This window comes from Xenopus laevis, chromosome 1S (assembly GCF_017654675.1).
Source record: "Xenopus laevis strain J_2021 chromosome 1S, Xenopus_laevis_v10.1, whole genome shotgun sequence".
In the NCBI taxonomy this organism is placed as follows: domain Eukaryota; kingdom Metazoa; phylum Chordata; class Amphibia; order Anura; family Pipidae; genus Xenopus; species Xenopus laevis.
Window position 1 is genome coordinate 199,073,449 of NC_054372.1, and position 20,103 is coordinate 199,093,551.

General features: G+C 42.7%; 1 protein-coding gene across 3 annotated transcripts in view; it reads right to left on the minus strand.

The window, feature by feature from the left end:
- Positions 1 to 20,103, minus strand: part of cntfr.S (ciliary neurotrophic factor receptor S homeolog) — a 241,708-nt gene that overhangs the window by 57,321 nt on the left and 164,284 nt on the right. For all 3 annotated transcript variants that reach the window (XM_041580687.1, XM_041580685.1, XM_041580686.1), the window contains 2 exons: positions 12,763 to 12,852; positions 3,164 to 3,394 (listed from right to left, as the gene is read on the minus strand). In XM_041580687.1, the coding sequence (XP_041436621.1) occupies positions 3,164 to 3,394; positions 12,763 to 12,852 (321 nt within the window). The remainder of the gene's footprint in view (positions 1 to 3,163; positions 3,395 to 12,762; positions 12,853 to 20,103) is intronic.

The window sequence follows — 20,103 nt, forward strand, 5'->3', positions numbered from 1 at the left end:
GCTAACATACGGCACATACACTGTGCTCATGTGTAGGGCAATATAACAACTTTATTTTATTTTATTAAGGTTCCCTGGACTTGTGTAATGTAATGTATTTGCTGCAACATATACGGCCGTTCAACTTTAACTTCCCCCCTTATTTAAATTAGCCAACGCTAGCGCAACTTCGCTTTGCTTGTGGAATTTACGCTATTGAAACTTCACCATCGTTCGGCGCCCTGGACGCAACTTCGCATTTTAGTGAATAAGCGTTGTCCTGGCGATTTTTTTGCCTGGCGAAGTGAGTGAAGCCGTCGCTGGCGAATTTCCGGAGGTTAGTAAATTTGCTCCTAACTGTTTCCCTCTCATTCTCTGCCTATGCCACCGTGTGGCCCTTGGAAAAGCTCTTTAATGGCTCCCTGTTACTTTGAACTTATAATGGTAAAAAATATTGCCCTAATCTTCTTTGTCCTTTATTCCTCTCTTCTCTAGCCTCTCCTCTAACTCACTTGTTGGTTAATCCCCTAATAATACCCCCAATGTTTACTCCCTGGTTCCTCTCAAGAAATAATGAATTTCTCCCCAACAACCTTATGTTGCCATTGTCCCCAGGCCCTAAATTCTTGTGAGCAGGGTCCTCTACCCCCCAGATTTATTTTTGCCTCTAGTATGTGACACCACTAGTGTAAAATGCCCCATTATGTGTGTGAGCCCTAGAATTGAGTATATTATATATATATATAAGACATCTGGAGCTTTCGCTCGCTGCAATGTAACGGGAGAGAAGTCCATCAATTTCACCCTCTGTCAGATCTCTTTTCTGTTGATCCAAAGAAAGGCAAAGAAAGCCCATCTGAAGCCATTTTCAGCTTCACTTCAAAGGGGAGATAAAAAAAAACCCTTTTCTTGCCTCGTTCTCCCGGGGACCAACATCCGACACTTGTTGTAAGTAATTATTATACAGTGAAACCCGAGATCCTTCTCTGCTTTTCCTGGATCTCTCTACTCTGATAATATACCGGCTGTTTGTTTTGAAACCTGAAGAAAAAGTAACACTAAAAGAAGCCCTTGAATATACTAAAGGGGAAATTATTTAAAGGGGAAGTTAATTTTGAATTATGAAGTAGAAAAGGAAATCTGCAGTCGCTTCTCAATTTTCCTTTTATTATACAGGTATGGGACCTGTTATCCAGAATGCTCGGGACCTGGGGTTTTCTAAATAACAGATCATTCCGATCTTCATATCTTAAGTCTACTAGAAACATGAAATAAAGCCAATAGGCTGGTTTTGCTTCCAATAAGGATTAATTATATCTCAGTTGGGATCAAGTACAAGGTATTGTTTTATTATTATACAGAAAAAGGAAATAATTTAAAAAGAATTTGGATTATTTGAATATAATGGAGTCTATGGGAGATGTTCCTTCCGTAATTCAGAACTTTCTGCATAATGGTTTTCTGGATAACGGATCCCATACCTGTACTATAATTTATTTCTAAGCCACTGGCATATCCTACAGTGCAGTACAGTGAAATGGCACAAGTAATATTTGAGACATGACAGAAGAGAGATATGGGACACCCTCCAAAACCTCACAGTCCTTGGGCTTATATTACACTGTGCAGGCACCCCTATGAACATGGCATTGGTTCATTCCTATTTCCTCCTGCCCCAACATATATATGTGACCTCTGTGCTCTCAACATTGCTAGTGGCTCTCTAATCTGCAGATCATGTGGTCTTCCCCCCAACCCCCAATTTCCCCTGTACTTCAATGCAAATTAAAGTGCGTTGCTGCCATCAGCTGTGATCACTTTAATTATAACTAGACCCTTTGCAGCAATGTCATAATCCAAGGATTGTTTGACACGTCTTTAGCATACTCCCCCTAGTGGCTTCATACAGAATCTATTATTAATATGTCGTTTTTATTTCTAAATGACACAGTTTACACTGCAAATAATTCACTGTACAATATAAAATGTCATTCCTGAACCAGCAAGTGTATTTAGTTGTAATATTGGTGTGTAGGTGCATCTCAGCTCATTTTGCCTGGTCATGTGATTTCAGAAAGAGCCAGCACTTTAGGCTGTTGTTTCTCCTACTCAATGCAACTGAATGTGTCTCAGTGGGACCTGGATTTTACTATTGAGTGCTGTTCTTAGATCTACCAGGCAGCTGTTATCTTGTGTTAGGGAGCTGCTATCTGGTTACCTTCCCATTGTTCTGTTGTTAGGCTGCTGGGGGGGGATGATATCACTTCAACTTGCAGTACAGCAGTAAAGTGTGGCTGAAGTTTATCAGAGCACAAGTCACATTACTGGGGGCAGCTGGGAAACTGACAATATGTCTAGCCCCATGTCAGATTTCAAAATTAAATATAAAACAAATCTGTTTGCTCTTTTGAGAAAAGTCTGATGGAGCAGAACTATTAACTGATGCGTTTTGAAAAAAACATTTTTTCTCAAGACAGTATAACTTTAACCCCTCGGTGGCATTGACAGCATTGATTCCCAGCTATAGATGCCTGTAGATGAGCAGGTTTCCTTGTTTCAGTGTGATTGAGTAGTGATGGGCGAATTTATTCGCCAGGCGCGAATTCACGGCGAATTTGCGCGATTCGCCGCCAGCGAATAAATTCACGAAACGCCAGCGAAAATTCGTCTGAAAAAACGGGCGCCGGCGTCAAAAACGGGCGCCGGTGCCGTTACGTGAATTTCGCGCGAAATAGGCGCAAATTCGCCCATCACTATGATTGAGACCAATTCCAATACTGTATATTACCGTATCATAACACATTCTGTACGGCCTCCATAGACTCTGTAGTGTTGGCCCTACAGCTGAATATCAGCCTATCAGCACCCGGCACAATAAATATCACACCTTCAGGCTAATTTCACTGCAGCCCATAAAAAGTTAATATAATATTTATGTCCCCATGAAAGTGCTGAGCAGAGAAATAAATTGTGTTTGTTAGCGGCACCGCATGGAATTAGGCAAATGAAAGCAGAGCTGTGGCTTGTGGGATTGTTTGACTCGTAGCCAGAGATAACAGGGCAAGCTGGACAAGGAGGATCTGTTTAATAGTCAGGGCTCCTGAACCCCCCGGGGACCCCCAGCTCTGCTATTAATTAATTAATTAATACGTGAAGTTTGTAATGGTGCATTCTGGGTACTTACTGCCCACCCGTAGGCTGGTCTGATGCCACAGCTTCCAGGAGGAGCCCTCAAAGCACGAGTAGTAGCCGCTGTGAGACAAGTTCACATTGTGCAGAAGCAAAGAGGAGCCGTTCAGATGGGGCTTCTCAATATCTGTCCCATTTACAGTCCACGTTACTGCAGCGTCCTGATCCACCGACCCACAGCGAAGAATAGCGTCAGAGCCCGTCTGCTCGTACTGGATATGGGGTTCTGTGGAAACAAGGACAAGGTCTTCTTCAATGGGCAGCTAAAGAAATTGCAGGAGTTATCAAAGAATTTAGCTGATAAAAATGGATCAGTTGGTGTTGCCATCCAGTTTAGTAGGGATGCACTGAATCCAGGATTTGGTTCGGGATTCGGCCAGGATTCGGCCTTTTTCAGCAGGATTCAGATTCGGCCGAATCCTTCTGCCTGGACCAACCGAATCCTAATCCTAATTTGCATGTGCAAATTAGGGGCAGGGAGGGAAATCACGTGACTTTTTGTCACAAAACAAGGTAGTAAAAAATGTTTTCCCCTACCCATCCATAATTTGCATATGCAAATTAGGATTCGAATTTGTTTCGTTATTTGGCTGAATCTTTCGTGAAGCATTCGGGGTTTCGGCCGAATCCAAAATATTGGATTCGGTGCATCCCTACAGTTTAGTAAAGGGGTAGTACCATCCTATAGTTGATTAAAGGGCTGGTACCATCCTAGAGTTCCATAAAGTGTCAGCTCCATAAAGCGGTGGTACCGTCTTACAGTTCCATAAAGATCTGGTACCAACTTAAAATTAGATAAAGGGGTGGCACCATAATACAATTCCATAAAGGAGTGGTACCATCAAAGAATTTCTCAATTTTCTAGCCCCGAATTTATTAAAAAAAAATAAATAAAGCTAAATAAATTTTAGTGGATTGCCTTACTCTATCTTGTTCTACTTCATGTAACTTTGCTTCTGTCCCTTTCAGATCAGTTAGAGCCAATGTGGGTTGAAGTGGCTTCTACTCAATCCCGTTGCCTCCCTTCCAGGCTTCAGTGCTATAAACACAAACTAGAGAAACATTCCCAAGTCTCTGCATAAAAGGCCTCTGTGAATCCTATAGAACTAGAAGAGCTCATGGCTGAACCCCAGATCATATAAGTAGGGGGTCAGTGCTGAGCTCTGGAGGTCTCTTCTCTGACCCGTCTCACCCCCCAAACCACATAAACCTCATCCCTCGGAGGCTCCTCCTGTTACTGCCGACAACTCCTGTGTTTATGTTGAATTATTACACAGCAGTTATTGTGGTTTCACAACCAGAGCTTTGTGGCACAATGTTTCCTGATTTTCTGACCCCTGAACACAATGTGATCTCTTCCCACTCTTCCACCCCAGGATAATCAGAGACACACAGTATCAACGGGTAATGAGAGTGTTACACCCAGAATAATGAACCTGAAAAGGGAAAAATTCAACCATAAAGTCCCAAATATCCAATTGGGCCAATTTTCTATTGAGTATTGTATCATTGCTCTATATGTGCCCTGTGATACGCTAAAGGCAAACTAAACCAACACATATTCTATACAGTTTTTTGAACCATTAGAGTAATCAGAGTATGTATTTTAAAAATATACTAAAGGGGTTCATGATGGGGATGTGTATTTATTCACTCTCAACTACTACAATTCATATACTTTTACTATTAGTGTAAAATTTTACAAAAGATATTCCCAGTCACTGGTCATGATGGGTGTGGTTATAGCACCTTTGTTATGAGCTAAGGGGGCCAGTTAGGGGGAGATTTGGGGTGAGTGCTTATTTGTACCCTGGGTACCCCTGGAACTATAGCAGGGTGACACCCCAATGTTTCTATATATCTGTAACCTTGTTATGAGCTAAGGGGGCCCAGTCTGAAGGTCAGTTAGGGGGAGATTTGGGGTGAGTGATTATTTGTACCCTGGGTACCCCTGGAACTATAGCAGGGTGACACCCCAATGTTTCTATATATCTGTAACCTTGTTATGAGCTAAGGGGGCCCAGTCTGAAGATCAGTTAGGGGGAGATTTGGGGTGAGTGTTTATTTGTGCCCTGGGTACCCCTGAAACTATAGCAGGGTGACTGCTATAACACACATGAATAGGAGCCCCTATACTTCTAAAGACAGTTTAAACATACAATGGTAGAACACTAGAATCCTTAAAAAAACTGAGTGACAAAACTGAGAATATTTGATAGTGGTCAGGTTTAACCTCTTATGTACAGCTCTGCGAAATATGCTGGCGCTATATAAATAACTGTTAGTAATAATATGTGCCAGAAACACCTTGATGGAGCCTTAATAAAAGTTCTGACTGATTTAAGGCAGGTAGATTACTTCCATATACATATTTAAATTTAATTGGGGGTAATGAATGATGGAAACAGGTGAATTCATATTTAATGTAAGTGTCTGTAGCCTAATTAGCACCAATAAGAAATAGGCAACTGTACAACACTCCCTGTATTAATACTAATGGCCCTGATTAATCATTAACTATCATTTCACTTGCACACACCAAAGACATCGGTATCTCCTGGAAGTTAATGAGTCAAGTCAGCAGTAACATATTCAATATAAATATGTAATGGGCTGTATGTGTATGACTTATATTCAAGCTGGAGATCTGCTGACCTGCACTCTACTCCACTTCTGGTCATTATAACTCATATATATACACAGTACTAGTGATGGGCGAATTTATTCGCCAGGCGCGAATTCGCGCGTTTCGAAAAACGGACGCCGGCGCAAAAAACAGGCGCCGGCGTCAAAAACGGGCGAAATTGCCGAATTTTTCGGCGAAGCGAAATTCGCCCATCACTACACAGTACATATATATATATATACTGTTGGCTGTTAATTGATTTTGCTCTGATCACAACGTCATGGGCAAAGTCAGATGAAGTCAAATCCATAGAAGAAATGCTCTTGAGGTATAAAACAAGGTTATGAGACGCTGGGAACAAGGAACAGACGCAGTCAATGCCCTTAAGCAGCGCGGCGGGTGCAGCATTTATGTCCCATTATATTTCAGACGGTGATTGGGAGAATTATCTTTATGGAAAAAGACATTTTGCAATAACATAAAAATTTCACCAGCGCAAGATGTTCCAATTCCTTTCCCCAAATTGCTTCTCCGACACAGAGAAAAGTAAATGGATACAATGTGACCTTTGCTGGACCCCAACCTCTCGCTCAGCCTCCCCTCTCTGCAAACGGGTTAAAGAGGATTAGACCAACTGAAATAAGAACTGTAATGAAAAAATGAAATTTCCCAGTCATTTCTATTGCCCTATATAGATAGAAGAGAAGAGAATGGAGTGCAGAGATAGGGTACAGAGAGGTAGACTGAGTGAAGAGAAGGGAATGGAGTGCTGAGATAGAGTGCAGAGATAGAGAGAGTGCAGAGATAGAGTGCAGAGACATATATGGAGTGCAGAGGTAGACTGAGTGAAGAGAAGGGAATGGAGCGCAGAGATAGAGAGAGTGCAGAGACATAGATGGAGTACAGAGAGGGAGACGGGGCGCAGAGAGAGATAAAGCAGATACATATATGGAGTAAAGAGAGGTAGACTGAGTGAAAAGAAGGGAACGGAGTGCAGAGAAAGTGCAGATAAATAGATGGAGTAAAGAGAGGGAGACAGAGTGAAGAGAAGGGAATGGGGTGCAGAGATAGAGAGAGTGCAGAGACATAGATGGAGTATAGAGAGGTAGACTGATTGAAGGGAATGGAGTGCAGAGATAGTGAGAGTGCAGAGATATAGATGGAGTACAAAGAGGTAGACTGAGTGAAGAGAAGGGAATGGGGTGCAGAGATAGAGAGAGTGTAGAGACATAGATGGAGTACAGAGAGGTAGACTGAGCGCAGAGAGAGAGATAGAGCAGATACATATATGGAGTAAAGAGAGGTAGACTGAGTGAAAAGAAGGGAACGGAGTGCAGAGAAAGAGAGAGTGCAGATAAATAGATGGAGTAAAGAGAGTTAGACTGAATGAAGAGAAGAGAATGGAGTGCAGAGATAAAGAGAGTGCAGAGACATAGATGGAGTACAGAGAGGGAGTCAGAGTGAAGAGAAGGGAGTGTAAATGTAATTGATATGAAAAGCAGTGGCTGTTTATATTCTCTGCACTGCTGTCCATGACTCCTGAAACAATGTAGCAGAAGCCAGTTGCAGACTTGACCTCTGCTACCTCGTTTTAACAGCGCCACCTGCTGGTCAGTTTCCCACCAGTCTGACCAGCAAGTAGTCAAGGAAGTTGTCAGGAGAAAGAAAGAGGCTGATGTTCTTCTGCTTAGGAAAGATGTGAGAAAGGTTTCTCATTTTATTCCTTTTTATTTTATTTTACATTTACTTATTTTAAAGGTTTACTTATCCTTTAAGACAATATTCTCATTAAGTGGTCTCGGTCACTCATGATGTAATCGGAAATGTATTTACTTACTTTACTTATACACAAGATTCCCAAAGTGAGAGGCTGCTCCATGTGGGAGGGAACCCAGAACAGCCTGTAGATAATCTGACATCCAATCGGATTCAGGGGAGAGGGCTTATGTGTGGAATATCCCTGTATCTATATCAGGACGACTCAATATTGGTTGAATAAAATTTGAAATTTTGGCCTGAAGAAGGGATTTGTCCCCCTGAACCAATGTACAGGTATGGGATCCGTTATACAGAAAGCTCAGAGCTATGGAATGGCCGTCTACCGTAAACTCCATTTTATCCCAATAATCCAAATTTTTAAAACGTGTTTCTGTGTAATAATAAAACAGTCACTTGTACTTGATCCCAACTAAGATAAAATTAATCCTTATTGGAGGCAAAACCAGCCTATTGGGTTTATTTAATGTTTATATGATTTTCTAGTAGATTTAAGGTCTGAAGATCCAAATTACAGAAAGATCCATTATCTGGAAAACCCCAGGTCCCAAACATACTGGATAACAGGTCCTATACCTGGAAATGCAGCTCCATGATATATATATATATATACTGTATATAGAGCAGGCTCCTTCAGGTCACCGAGAGCAACACATTTTTCTGGAAGTATGAATAGTATCTTCTGTATATCAATAAGCATCTGCAGTCGGAATCCAGGCCGGGAAGTGGAATATGGGAATGTGTGAGGAGTGGGAAGCCTTTGTGCAGCTGAGTGAATAATTTAGTAACGCTCTGATCTCTCCTCCGACAGCCACAAACTCGCTGTCTGTATTGCTGCTGCCAGAATCTAGTTACGACTCATGAACAAGTTCACAGCTCGTCCTCTTCAGGAGCCGTCGTACGGAACAGAGAATTCCATTAGGGATTCTGAGTGATCACCTGCATTACCTGGACAGTGGCTGCCGCAGCAAAGGGTTCTGGGAAATTAACATAATTGTATGACATATAGAGCTGGATCCAAGAATAAGCTCCTGCTGGGAGCTTATTGGACCAGGTATGGGGTCTCAACATGGGGTATTGCCTCGGGCTCCATATTAATTAGCCATTGGGCCATGATGAGTATTTCCCCTGAGGGATGTGCATGGGATATTGGATCAGCCCAATATGGATCAGTCTGGATCTTAGCCTGCATGTCCTGCTGTAGCAATGGCAGCAAAATATATCCAGAATATTTCTTGGTGAATACATAGAAAGAGGCTGCTCTGATGTTCTTCTGCTTAGGAATAAAATTAGAAACCTTTCTCACATCTCTCCTAAGCAGAAGAACATCAGTCTCTTTCTTTCTCCTGACAACTTCCTTGACTACTTGCTGGTCAGACTGGTGGGAAAATGACCAGCAGGTGGCGCTGTTGTAACAAAATTCATTCATATTAACAGTACATGTATCCCTTAATATCTTGGAATAAAAACAACATAAATGATGAATGACAAAAGTGCTTAGAATAGTCCCCTCATCAGCTTTACATTCACTTATTTTAAAGGTTTACTGATACTTTAACCATGCAGACACAAAGTATCTTGGGACGGAACCAACGGATTATGAGCCAAGATCACACAGTACAGAGAACTCCAGCCACAGCTATGGGTGACCCATAATTATACCCTGGGAACAGCCATAATCAAACAGCATGCAGGGCTTACCCAGGATTCTGGGTAAGGGCCCACCTTATACCATAATTATATCTCATATGAAACTTGTACCGGAACCAAGGATTGAGGGTATTGGCCATACCACAGTCTGTACAATGTTTAAACTTAGATCCTTTGACAACATAAACTTTACTCCTGCTCAGAGGTGCCTGGCAGACTTTGGGTAGTGAGTAATAGTGTTTCTGCGCAGTATTGGGGTGCTAGGTTTGATTCCAGTCTATATGGGATACACTTAGGCTTCCCTTTGCCATATCAGTGCTAAAAAGTTTATCTAACAAGCTGTCCAGGCTCCCTTATTGTCAGTCCACGGAACGACCAAGGTTGGGGAGCCAAGCAAAGTGCTTTACAATTAGTGCTGAGTGAGTGCTACCCCCCAACTGTTAACATGGTCCTGCCTCTGAGAGTATAAATAGGGCAATAGCCTATGGGACATGTGATAATAGACATGTGATGAACACACAATCGGTTCTGATTTATAATTAGGTCTCAGACTGCCGCATGGGTTTATATAGGACTGATGTGCCTAAAGCTCGTCTGATGGTATTTATTCCATTTACTTATACTTTTTATACTGAGGGAGACTATATGGTGGCGCAAGTAGGGTAATACACAATTATAACCCTTTGTTGTATGGAGTTTATGTCACTAGAGATACTGTATATAGGGTGTGGGTAATTTATACAGATAATTACTACATGGCAGCACAGAAACCAGTGCAATTAGCATCAGAATTGAATAATCAGCAAACCTGTAGCATCAGCTTATATTACAGCCAGGGAAGCTCATTTTCTGCTGGATAATTAGTGATGAGCCCTAAGCTTAGCTTCTCAACAGCCAATCAGAGCCCACTGAGCATGTGAGTGTCACAGACACTTTCCAAGATGGTGACCCCAGGCCTGGACTGTGAGTCAAAATAGGCCCTGCCATTCCAAGTACGCAGAGGCCCAAACAGCCCCCTACCAGCCCAAACAGCCCCCAACCAGCCCACTCTATGCTAACTTTCTATGGAACCATACAGCAGCCCCTCTGGCATTTGCCAGAACCCACAGATTGCCAGTCCAGGCCTGGGTGACCCCCTGTGACAAGTTTGAAGTCCTGGATCATTGCTGCTATTGACAAGCTCAAACTTTAGCCTCCTGCAATAAGTTCACTATATAAAATATGCCATTTTTAGCCACATTCATTTTTAGGGTTTAGTTCTCCTTTAAGCCCCTCTCCATCACCGACCCAATCCCCTGTTCCTTGTATCTCTAATGTGCTTTCCCGCTTTCCATAGGCCACTCTCCACCCCCTGGGCTCCTTTATGCAAATGAGACATTGGTTTATGGTCTCCCTAATTTTAAGTGATGGATCTGCTTGTGGGTTTGACCTTTCCAATCAATCTCCCAGAGCCTTTCACCTAATGATTTGATGTTGTTATTTCGCCTGCGTTAGTAATACCGCCCCCCCTGCCCACCTTTTTGCAATTCCAAACAGCCCATGGCGCATTTCTCTGTGTCACCACGTATTTAACATTTTCTACAACATGAGTTTCCCAAACACGCCGATTCTTATTTATAACAAAAAAATAAATATATACTGTATATATATATATATATATTGGAAGTCACGAAAAAGAATGTAGTTTTACGGTATCGGCAAAAACATGTGAGAAAATATTTTTCTTTCTTTTATACAGGAACTGTCTTAAGCCAATAATTACAGAGAGAGTGGCAGCCTTCTGATGAAATGGCCTGTGGGCTATAAATCCCGGCCTGGGACTTCACTCAGTTAATCAGGCGCAGGGTCGCACTACACTGACCTTTACTTGCACAGAAGGGACAGCAGTGTTTATTGGTCCCATTAATATTGTCAGCTGGAGAGCAAGAAACTGCAGGAAAATAATGCGACAGCAGCTAAATCACATGCAAATGCCCCCAAGACACATAACAGTATAAATACCATTCCAACTTCCTATTTAATGCCCCCAGGACACATAACAGTATAAATGTCATTCCAACTTCCTATTTAATGCCCCCAAGACACATAACAGTATAAATACCATTCCAACTTCCTATTTAATGCCCCCAGGACACATAGCAGTATAAATGTCATTCCAACTTCCTATTTAATGCCCCCAGGACACATAACAGTATAAATGTCATTCCAACTTCCTATTTAATGCCCCCAGGACACATAACAGTATAAATGCAGTTCCAACTTCCCATTCAGGCCCGGAACTAGGGGTAGGCAGAGTAGGCATGTGCCTAGGGTACAAAGGTGGAGAGGCGCCAGGCACATACTCTTACTTCGAGTCCGGTCCCTTCTCTGCCGACCACCCACTTGTTGTTATCTATTCACGATAATGCGTCGTTCCACGAATGCGCGCGAGCGCCTATTCTTGCATGTGTACAAGCGTCTATTTAATGCCCCCAGGACACACAGCGGTATAAATGCAATGGCAACTATATTACTATATATTATTATGGTATTTTATATTATTATTATAGTATAACTTTTCTTTCCTGGGCTCTGTCCACTGGCTGGTCCAAGCAGCATTTAGTCTGTGGATGTTGAACTACAACTCCCAACGTTGCTGTGAGTTGCTTATTACTCAGACGACACTAGGCTTTCTCGCCTCACACATATTAAAACAGATTTGCCCTTCCCCAGGGACAATTCCACAGAAATAAGAGAGAGACTTTTATGGACTAATGAGCCGCTCGTTGCTGTTACAAAAAGTGCTGAGTGAATTTTCTACACAATCTTTTACTGTATAAGGTTCTTTCCTACCCACCCAGTACCCACAGTGCCCCCTGCGTAAGGTTTAGTGAAGGGGGGTGCTAGCCTGTCAGGGAAGGGGGGCTTTCACACTTACTTTATGAATTAGTGAGCTTAGGGTCAGTGTTTGCTTTGGCTCAGACTGTATGAATTTGGCAAGAGGCGCTCCCCCATATTGGGCCCTGTGCCAGCGGAACGCCAGGCTTCTCCCCCCAATCATTGTTAACCCCTTGGATGACAGTTATAGGATCAAAAAAAGGGATTCTATAGGCCACTGAGCCTTGAAGAGGAGAAAACCAAAGGCTTTTCATTACCCCAAGCTACCCAGTCTGCAATCCCTTCACCTCTTGTTCAACTACAACTCCCAGAATCCACTAAAAGGCAGTCTGCAGCAAACGGGGGCTTCAGGTTTAAATGCCTGGCTTGGGGACAGCATTTTCCTTTTTATCAACCCCCTTCTCCTGCAAAAGTGCAATCTGACGTGGTACCAATTATTCAGGTAATAGTGACTGATCACTGGGAGAGTATGAGTTGGTAACTATACCTTTAAATTCGCATACATATAATACATAAACAGCTACTCGACAGTTATTTTATTTGCACGCTGCAGACCACACTGACTTCTGTGCAGCCACGCAGAATGCATGTAAATAAATTCCTAAGAAGCCGTGCAGCACAAGACTGGTACCTGTGTCTGAGAGAATGTCCCATGGAAGGCTTACCTCTTTGGGAACTCCTGCCTGCTCGCTGGGACTGAAGTCGCTCTTGAAACAAATAATCTGTCGACAGGGGGCGAGATTTTGACTTGACTTCTGTGCAAAGAAGAACAAATAAAAAGGTTGAGAATATTCAGGGGCCTATTAAGGTGTCATAAAGTTGCACCATTACACACCTGTATTAAAGGGGGTGTGGGATCAGGGCTATTGAACTTAAAGGATAAGTAAACCTTTAAAATAATTGAATGTAAAACTGATGAGGGGTCTATTCTAAGCACTTTTTGCAATGTACATTCGTTATTTATTTTGTTTTCATTCCAAGAAAGAGGCTGATGTTCTTCTGCTTAGGAAAGATGTGAGAAAGGTTTCTAATTTTATTCCTAAGCAGAAGAACATCAGCCTCTTTCTTTCTCCTGACAACTTCCTTGACTACTTGCTGGTCAGACTGGTGGGAAACTGACCAGCAGGTGGCGCTGTTGTAACACAATTCATTCATATTAACAGTACATGTATCCCTTAATATCTTGGAATAAAAACAAAATAAATAATGAATGTAAATGACAAAAGTGCTTAGAATAGTCCCCCTCATCAATTTTACATTCACTTATTTTAAAGGTTTACTTATCCTTTAACAGGCCAGTAGCAATGCATGTAGAGTGAGTCATCCATAATACTGTTCAATAAAAGTCATTTTACTTTGAAGCACTCTCTGGCCAAAACCACAGAATATTGTTCAAACTTCAGCTGAAAATTAGTTCTGAGATTGAATGGGCAGAAATGATGATGATGATGTCCCCAAAGCTCTGCAGATTGGACCTAAAACACACTCATTATATTAACACAGTAAGTCTACTCAACTGAAACAAAAAAGCAGGCAGTAACCCTTCCAAAGTCACAAGTTGCTAATGTTTGCATTTATTATTAAAAAAAAAACCCCAAAACACGGAATGTTCCCCTTTATAAAAATTTATGTCCCGGAAGTAACTTGGGGGCCAATTAGGTGACAATCTCAGAAGCAATGGTTGGGAATTGGGTCCCCATTAAAGGTCCCCTGCACTCCTGGAATTTCTCCCTACAAAGGGATCCAGAGGAACTGATTTTCAAGGGCAAGCTCAGGGCCCCTCAGAAAAAGTTGAAAGAAAAATAAAATAACAGTTTTTCTAGGCAGGAACATGAGCAAGTGGGAGCTGATATTTGTGACAGATGGAGGGGAGCAGCCTGGAGCGAAATGAATACCTGGCGTTTGCCCGTAGGGATCTGTGGTTGAAAGGCCTCACACAACCTCCACTAACTGATCTTAATGGGAGAATCTAAGAGAAGCGAGGTGTGGGGGGGGGGGCAAGGGGTGGGGGAGCAAGGTGATTTGTGGTAGGTCTTGGCCCTATTCATGAATGTTCCTCAGACCACAAGCAGGGAGTCCTGACAAGGAGCTGCTGTGTGTTTCTCCTGAGTAACGGAATCCTTCAGAGCGAATGAAACAAGCCAATGTAACAACACATTCCATGACTTATTTACACTAATTTCCACATGAGGGGCAGTGGCACCAACCCGAATCTCTATCAAAAGGAGCTTGTTCCATTTTATTTTTCTTTGGCAGCAAAAACTCTTGGCCTGTGCTCACTTAGAGATACACTCCCTCTGGTACTAGTGTCACTTCACACCTACACATTGGTGGAAGATTGAGGCTGTACCCAAGGTGGATCAGTCGGGCAAGATGGAGACAGTAGGGCAAGAGGGAGAAAGTATGGCAAGAGGGAGACAGTAGGGTTAAGATGGAGACAGTAGGGCAAGGTGGAGACAGTAGGGCAAGAGGGAGACAGTAGGGTTAAGATGGAGACAGTAGGGCAAGGTGGAGACAGTAGGGCAAGAGGGAGAAAGTAGGGCAAGATGGAGACAGTAGGGCAAGATGGAGAAAGTAGGATAAGAGGGAGACAGTAGGACAAGATGGAGACAGTAGGACAAGATGGAGACAGTAGGACAAGATGGAGACAGTAGGATAAGAGGGAGACAGTAGGATAAGAGGGAGACAGTAGGGCAAGATGGAGACAGTAGGACAAGATGGAGACAGTAGGTCAAGATGCAGACAGTAGGGCCAGATGAAAACAATAAGGCAATATAGAGACATTAGGATAAGAAAGAGAGACAGTAGGAAAAAAGGAAACATTAGTACAAGATAGACACAATAGGACAAGATGGAGACAGAAGGAGAAGATGGAGACAGTAGTACAAGTTGGAGACAGTAGGGCCAGATTAAGACAATAAGCCAATTTAGAGACATTACAATAAGAAAGAGAGACAGTAGGGCAAAGATGAAGACAGTAGGACAAGATGGAGACAGTAGGGCAAGATGGAGACAGTAGGACAAGATGGAAATAGTAGGGCAAGATGGAGACAGTAGGGAAAGATGGAGACAGTAGGGCAAAATGGAGACAGTAAGGAAAGATGGAGACAGAAGGGCAAGATGGAGATGGATGGACAAGATGGAGACAGTAGGACATGATGGAGGCAGTAAGGCAAGATGGAGGCAGTAGGACAAGATAATGACAGTAGGACAAGATGGAGACAGTAGGACAAGATGAGTGGTAGAAGTGTAGTTCCACAGCACCTATAGGGCTTTAGACTAAGTTTGGATCAGCATTGTACTAATCCCAGTCACTGAGTATTTTCTCACTAAAAAGCTGCCTAACCCTTTCTTGAATTCCACATTACTGCTTTCTAAGTTCAAATATTACTAAGAACACATGTTTTTATATAAAAAACTGGAAAACAAATATATATGCATCATGGTAAACTGCCTCTTTAAAAATTAAAGTGACGTACAAGGGCTTTACCTTACTACACAAGGAAATTGTCAGTTTATTGGCAGAAGGATCTGGGATCTCAGCAGAGCATGTTGCCCATAAAACCCTGCTATTTGCTAATTAGTAGGAACGTGCTCAATCCATAAGGTACAGCATTAGCTATGAAATCCTCCCAAGGCAATATAACTTCTCCTGCCCCCCGTCTGTAGGATTAATATATAGCATTACATATACAATAGGGCTATATAAATGTTATTATGCTTTATTTATAGAGACACATCCCAAACACCTATATTCTTTACTCATAATAAAAGCAAACCTAGAGCCCCATAATTACAAGAGGGTGAAGCTCCCGCTGTGCCTCCATGCTGCCCATACACATACATGTTACACGGATATAGATTAGAGTGCAAGGGTCTGGATTCCCATGGGTTAATGAGAGGGCTTTTAGAATCAAATAAATAGAATAATAAGGCCTGGGACAAACTCCTTTATCAAAGGGAAGATAAAAAGAGAAGCAGCTTCAAAGCGAAACTGGAATGTCGGAATTTTCATGTAACAAACACTCCCAAAGCCAAGTGCATGGGGGGGGGTTGGAGATTAGGGTTAAACCCCAAACCAGAATTCCACCATAGTTTCATCAAATTTTGGCCACTAGAGGCCACTGTTACGTAATGAGATTTAGATCAAAATAAATCTGATAGAGAGAAACACTGGTCAGCAGACAATAACCTGTGTCTATATGTTCATAATAAATAAGTAAAGGGCAATAAACTGTGTGTGATACACAATAAAGAACCAATCACATGATTTGCCCATTGTTCCCAGTCCACTTCAACTGGATCACAGGCAGAAAACACCTGAAATTCACCTTCAGACAGTTGACGTCTCTGATTATTATGTGAGATGTGTGATTTTCTGCTTTTATTGAACTATAAATCTCAGCAGCGCCTCTTCAGAATCAAATGTTGCCAGGAATGCAGGGATTTGTAGTTCAGAAGACCATTTTCCATAGAGATTTGCTGACATATCATTACTATCTGTCCCACCGTGCCAGCTTTATCTCCACAACTCCTGACGGCTCGACCCACTCTAACTTCCTGACAATCTAATCTGACGCCCAACTGTCAGTTTGTGAGCAAACGCTGTCAGTTTCAGCTAGAGCATACCTCCCAACTGTCCCTTTTTCGGAGGGACAGTCCCTCTTTTGACAGCTCAACCCGCAGTCCCTCATTTGTACTGGATTTGTCCCTCTTTTCTCTGCACTGAACAGCCAGAAAAAGAAACAAAGTTTCTAACTTAATTGGCTTTTAGCAGAGAGCCCAGAACAGCTAACAGGTGCAAATAAGATACTTTGTAACAATTTTGAGACACAAAAACACAGTTTAGATAAGGAGAAATATTTTCAAACTTTCATAACCTGCCAAATTTTGTAAAATGAGCATGATAATTAGGGGGTGTGGCCACAGAAAGGGGCGTGGTAAAACATTTTCTCTGCTCTACTTGCGGAAATTTTTTTTTGTCCCTCTTTTTACTTCCAAAATGTTGAGAGGTATGGCTAGAGTCCTGCAGCGGGTCGGGTACCTGCGAATTACCTACAAAAACCTTCAGGTTGTGGATAGTAGTTCCGGGTGTGGGTATAGACGCGGGTCGGCAGTTCTGTGAGTCGGGGGTCAGCCACGGGTCTTCTCAATAGCGATATTTACTCCTTTTTTTCTGGTCACGTCTACTACCAATGATGTCACTTCCGGTTTACAATGACAGCCCCTCCTGATTCTTGATGGACGCGGGTCCGGGTTGCGGATAAGGTACGTGCGGTTCGGGTACCGGGTTGTGGGTACGGGTTGCGGATTGCAGGTTGCGGACCTGCGCAGGACTCTAGTTTGAGCAACTGTTTCCACTTTATCGGCCGTCTCTGTGTTCTGTATCAAGAGGATCTGTCCCTTTAGAGAACAAATTTATACATAAAAATTCCCTATATTCTATGGAGGGCAGGGAAATCATTGGAGAAAGTGATTTAGGGGTTACTGCACCTGTATTGGGGGAGCTCTTACATGTGCCCAATACAGGGGGGGGGTTAAATCAGGGGTGCTCCATAATTGAACCCTGTAGCCATTGCCCTATAACTCCTAGAACCTTCCCCAACTATTCCCTAAGGAAAATGTTACTGGTTGGACCATGCGCTCTACTTGGGGTGTCTGGAACCCCAGGAAAGATGGTGCTGCCCTGCTCTATAACATAATACCCCTGTGCAGTTCACTTTCTTATAGGAGAGAAGCTTAGCAAACTGGGCACTGGGGGGGGGGTCCTTACAGCCATATCTGGCATTTTTGCTGTTATTGTCCTTTAAAGGATAAGTAAACCTTTAAAATAAGTACGATGCTGATGTTCTTCTGCTTAGGAATAAAATTAGAAACCTTTCTCACATCTTTCCTAAGCAGAAGAACATCAGCCTCTTTCTTTCTCCTGACAACTTCCTTGACTACTTGCTGGTCAGACTGGTGGGAAAATGACCAGCAGGTGGCGCTGTTGTAACAAAATTCATTCATATTAAAGGGATACTGTCATGGGAAAAAAAAATTTTTTCAAAATTAATTGGTTAATAGTGCTCCTCCAGCAGAATTCTGCACTGAAATCCATTTCTCAAAAGAGAAAACAGATTTTTTTGTAATCTGACATGGGGCTAGACTTATTGTCAGTTTCCCAGCTGCCCCAAGTCATCTGACTTGTGCTCTGATAAACTTCAGTCACTCTTTACTGCTGTACTGCAAGTTGGAGTGATATCACCCCCTCCCTCCCCCCCCCCAGCAGCCTAACAACAGAACAATGGGAAGGTAACCAGATAGCAGCTCCCTAACACAAGATAACAGCTGCCTGGTAGATCTAAGAACAACACTCAATAGTAAAATCCAGGTCCCACAATCCAGACACATTCAGTTACATTGAGAAGGAAAAACACCAACCTGCCAGAAAGCATTTCTCTCCTAAAGTGCAGGCACAAGTCACATGACCAGGAGCAGCTGGGAAATTGACAAAATGTCTAGCCCCATGTCAGATTTCAAAACTGAATATAAAAAAATCTGTTTGCTCTTTTGAGAAATGGATTTCAGTGCAGAATTCTGCTGGAGCAGCACTATTAACTGATGCGTTTTGAAAAAAAACATGTTTTCCCATGACAGGATCCCTTTAACAGTACATGTATACCTTAATATCATGGAATTAAAACAAAATAAATAATGAAAGTAAATGACAAACGTGCTTAGAAAAGCCCCCTTTTCAGTTTTATATTCACTTATTTAAAGATTTACGTATCCTTTAAAGTGAGTCTGAGTGTTGCTTGGTAGCAGGGGAATGTGAGGCCGTGTCGGGACTCAGTGTTGGCTACATCATGAGGCCACATTGTGGGGCTGGGAAAAACTACCCGTGTGCATGGGATCCGGCCAATTACGCTCCCCTAGTTATTTATTCCCACTCTTCTCCGGCTGAACGGATTCCTGCAGAAGTCAAATAAACAACTTGTTGCTCTAATTAGGGATTTTGCTTCCTTTATTTAAATGCTTGGAGGCAGTTATTCCCCGGAGGCTGGTACTTTTGACAGCTGCCCCAGACTGACTGCTTTGTTCTGCCTAAAGCCTGACAGCAAAGAAATTGTCTCCTCCATCCAACCCAAAGAAACTCCATAGCCTGCAAAGTGTCACCTAAAGGAACATACAGTAACCCAAGAACTCATGTCTCACTTATATGTTTCCTCTGCACAACTGGCCCAAAAGAGCGGTCACACCACCACCCCCATCAGACTCAACTTGCACAACCAACATCACCCCATATTCCTCACTGCTATAGTTCCAGGGGTACCCAGGACACAATAAGCATCAACCCAAATCTCCCCCTAACTGACCTTCAGACTGGGCCCCCTTAGCTCATAACAAGGTTACAGATATATAGAAACATTGGGGTGTCACCCTGCTATAGTTCCAGGGGTACCCAGGGTACAAATAAACACTCACCCCAAATCTCCCCCTAACTGACCTTCAGACTGGGCCCCCTTAGCTCATAACAAGGTTACAGATATATAGAAACATTGGGGTGTCACCCTGCTATAGTTCCAGGGGTACCCAGGGTACAAATAAGCACTCACCCCAAATCTCCCCCTAACTGGCCTTCAGACTGGGCCCCCTTAGCTCATAACAAGGTTACAGATATATAGAAACATTGGGGTGTCACCCTGCTATAGTTCCAGGGGTACCCAGGGTACAAATAAGCACTCACCCCAAATCTCCCCCTAACTGACCTTCAGACTGGGCCCCCTAAGCTCATAACAAGGTTACAGATATATAGAAACATCGGGGTGTCACCCTACTATAGTTCCAGGGGTACCCACCCAAGACACAAATAAGCACTCACCCCAAATCTCCCCCTAACTGACCTTCAGACTGGGCCCCCTTAGCTCATAACAAGGTTACAGATATATAGAAACATTGGGTATTGGCTATAGTTCAGGGGTACCAGGGTACAAATAAGAACTATATTTGGGGTACTGCTCACG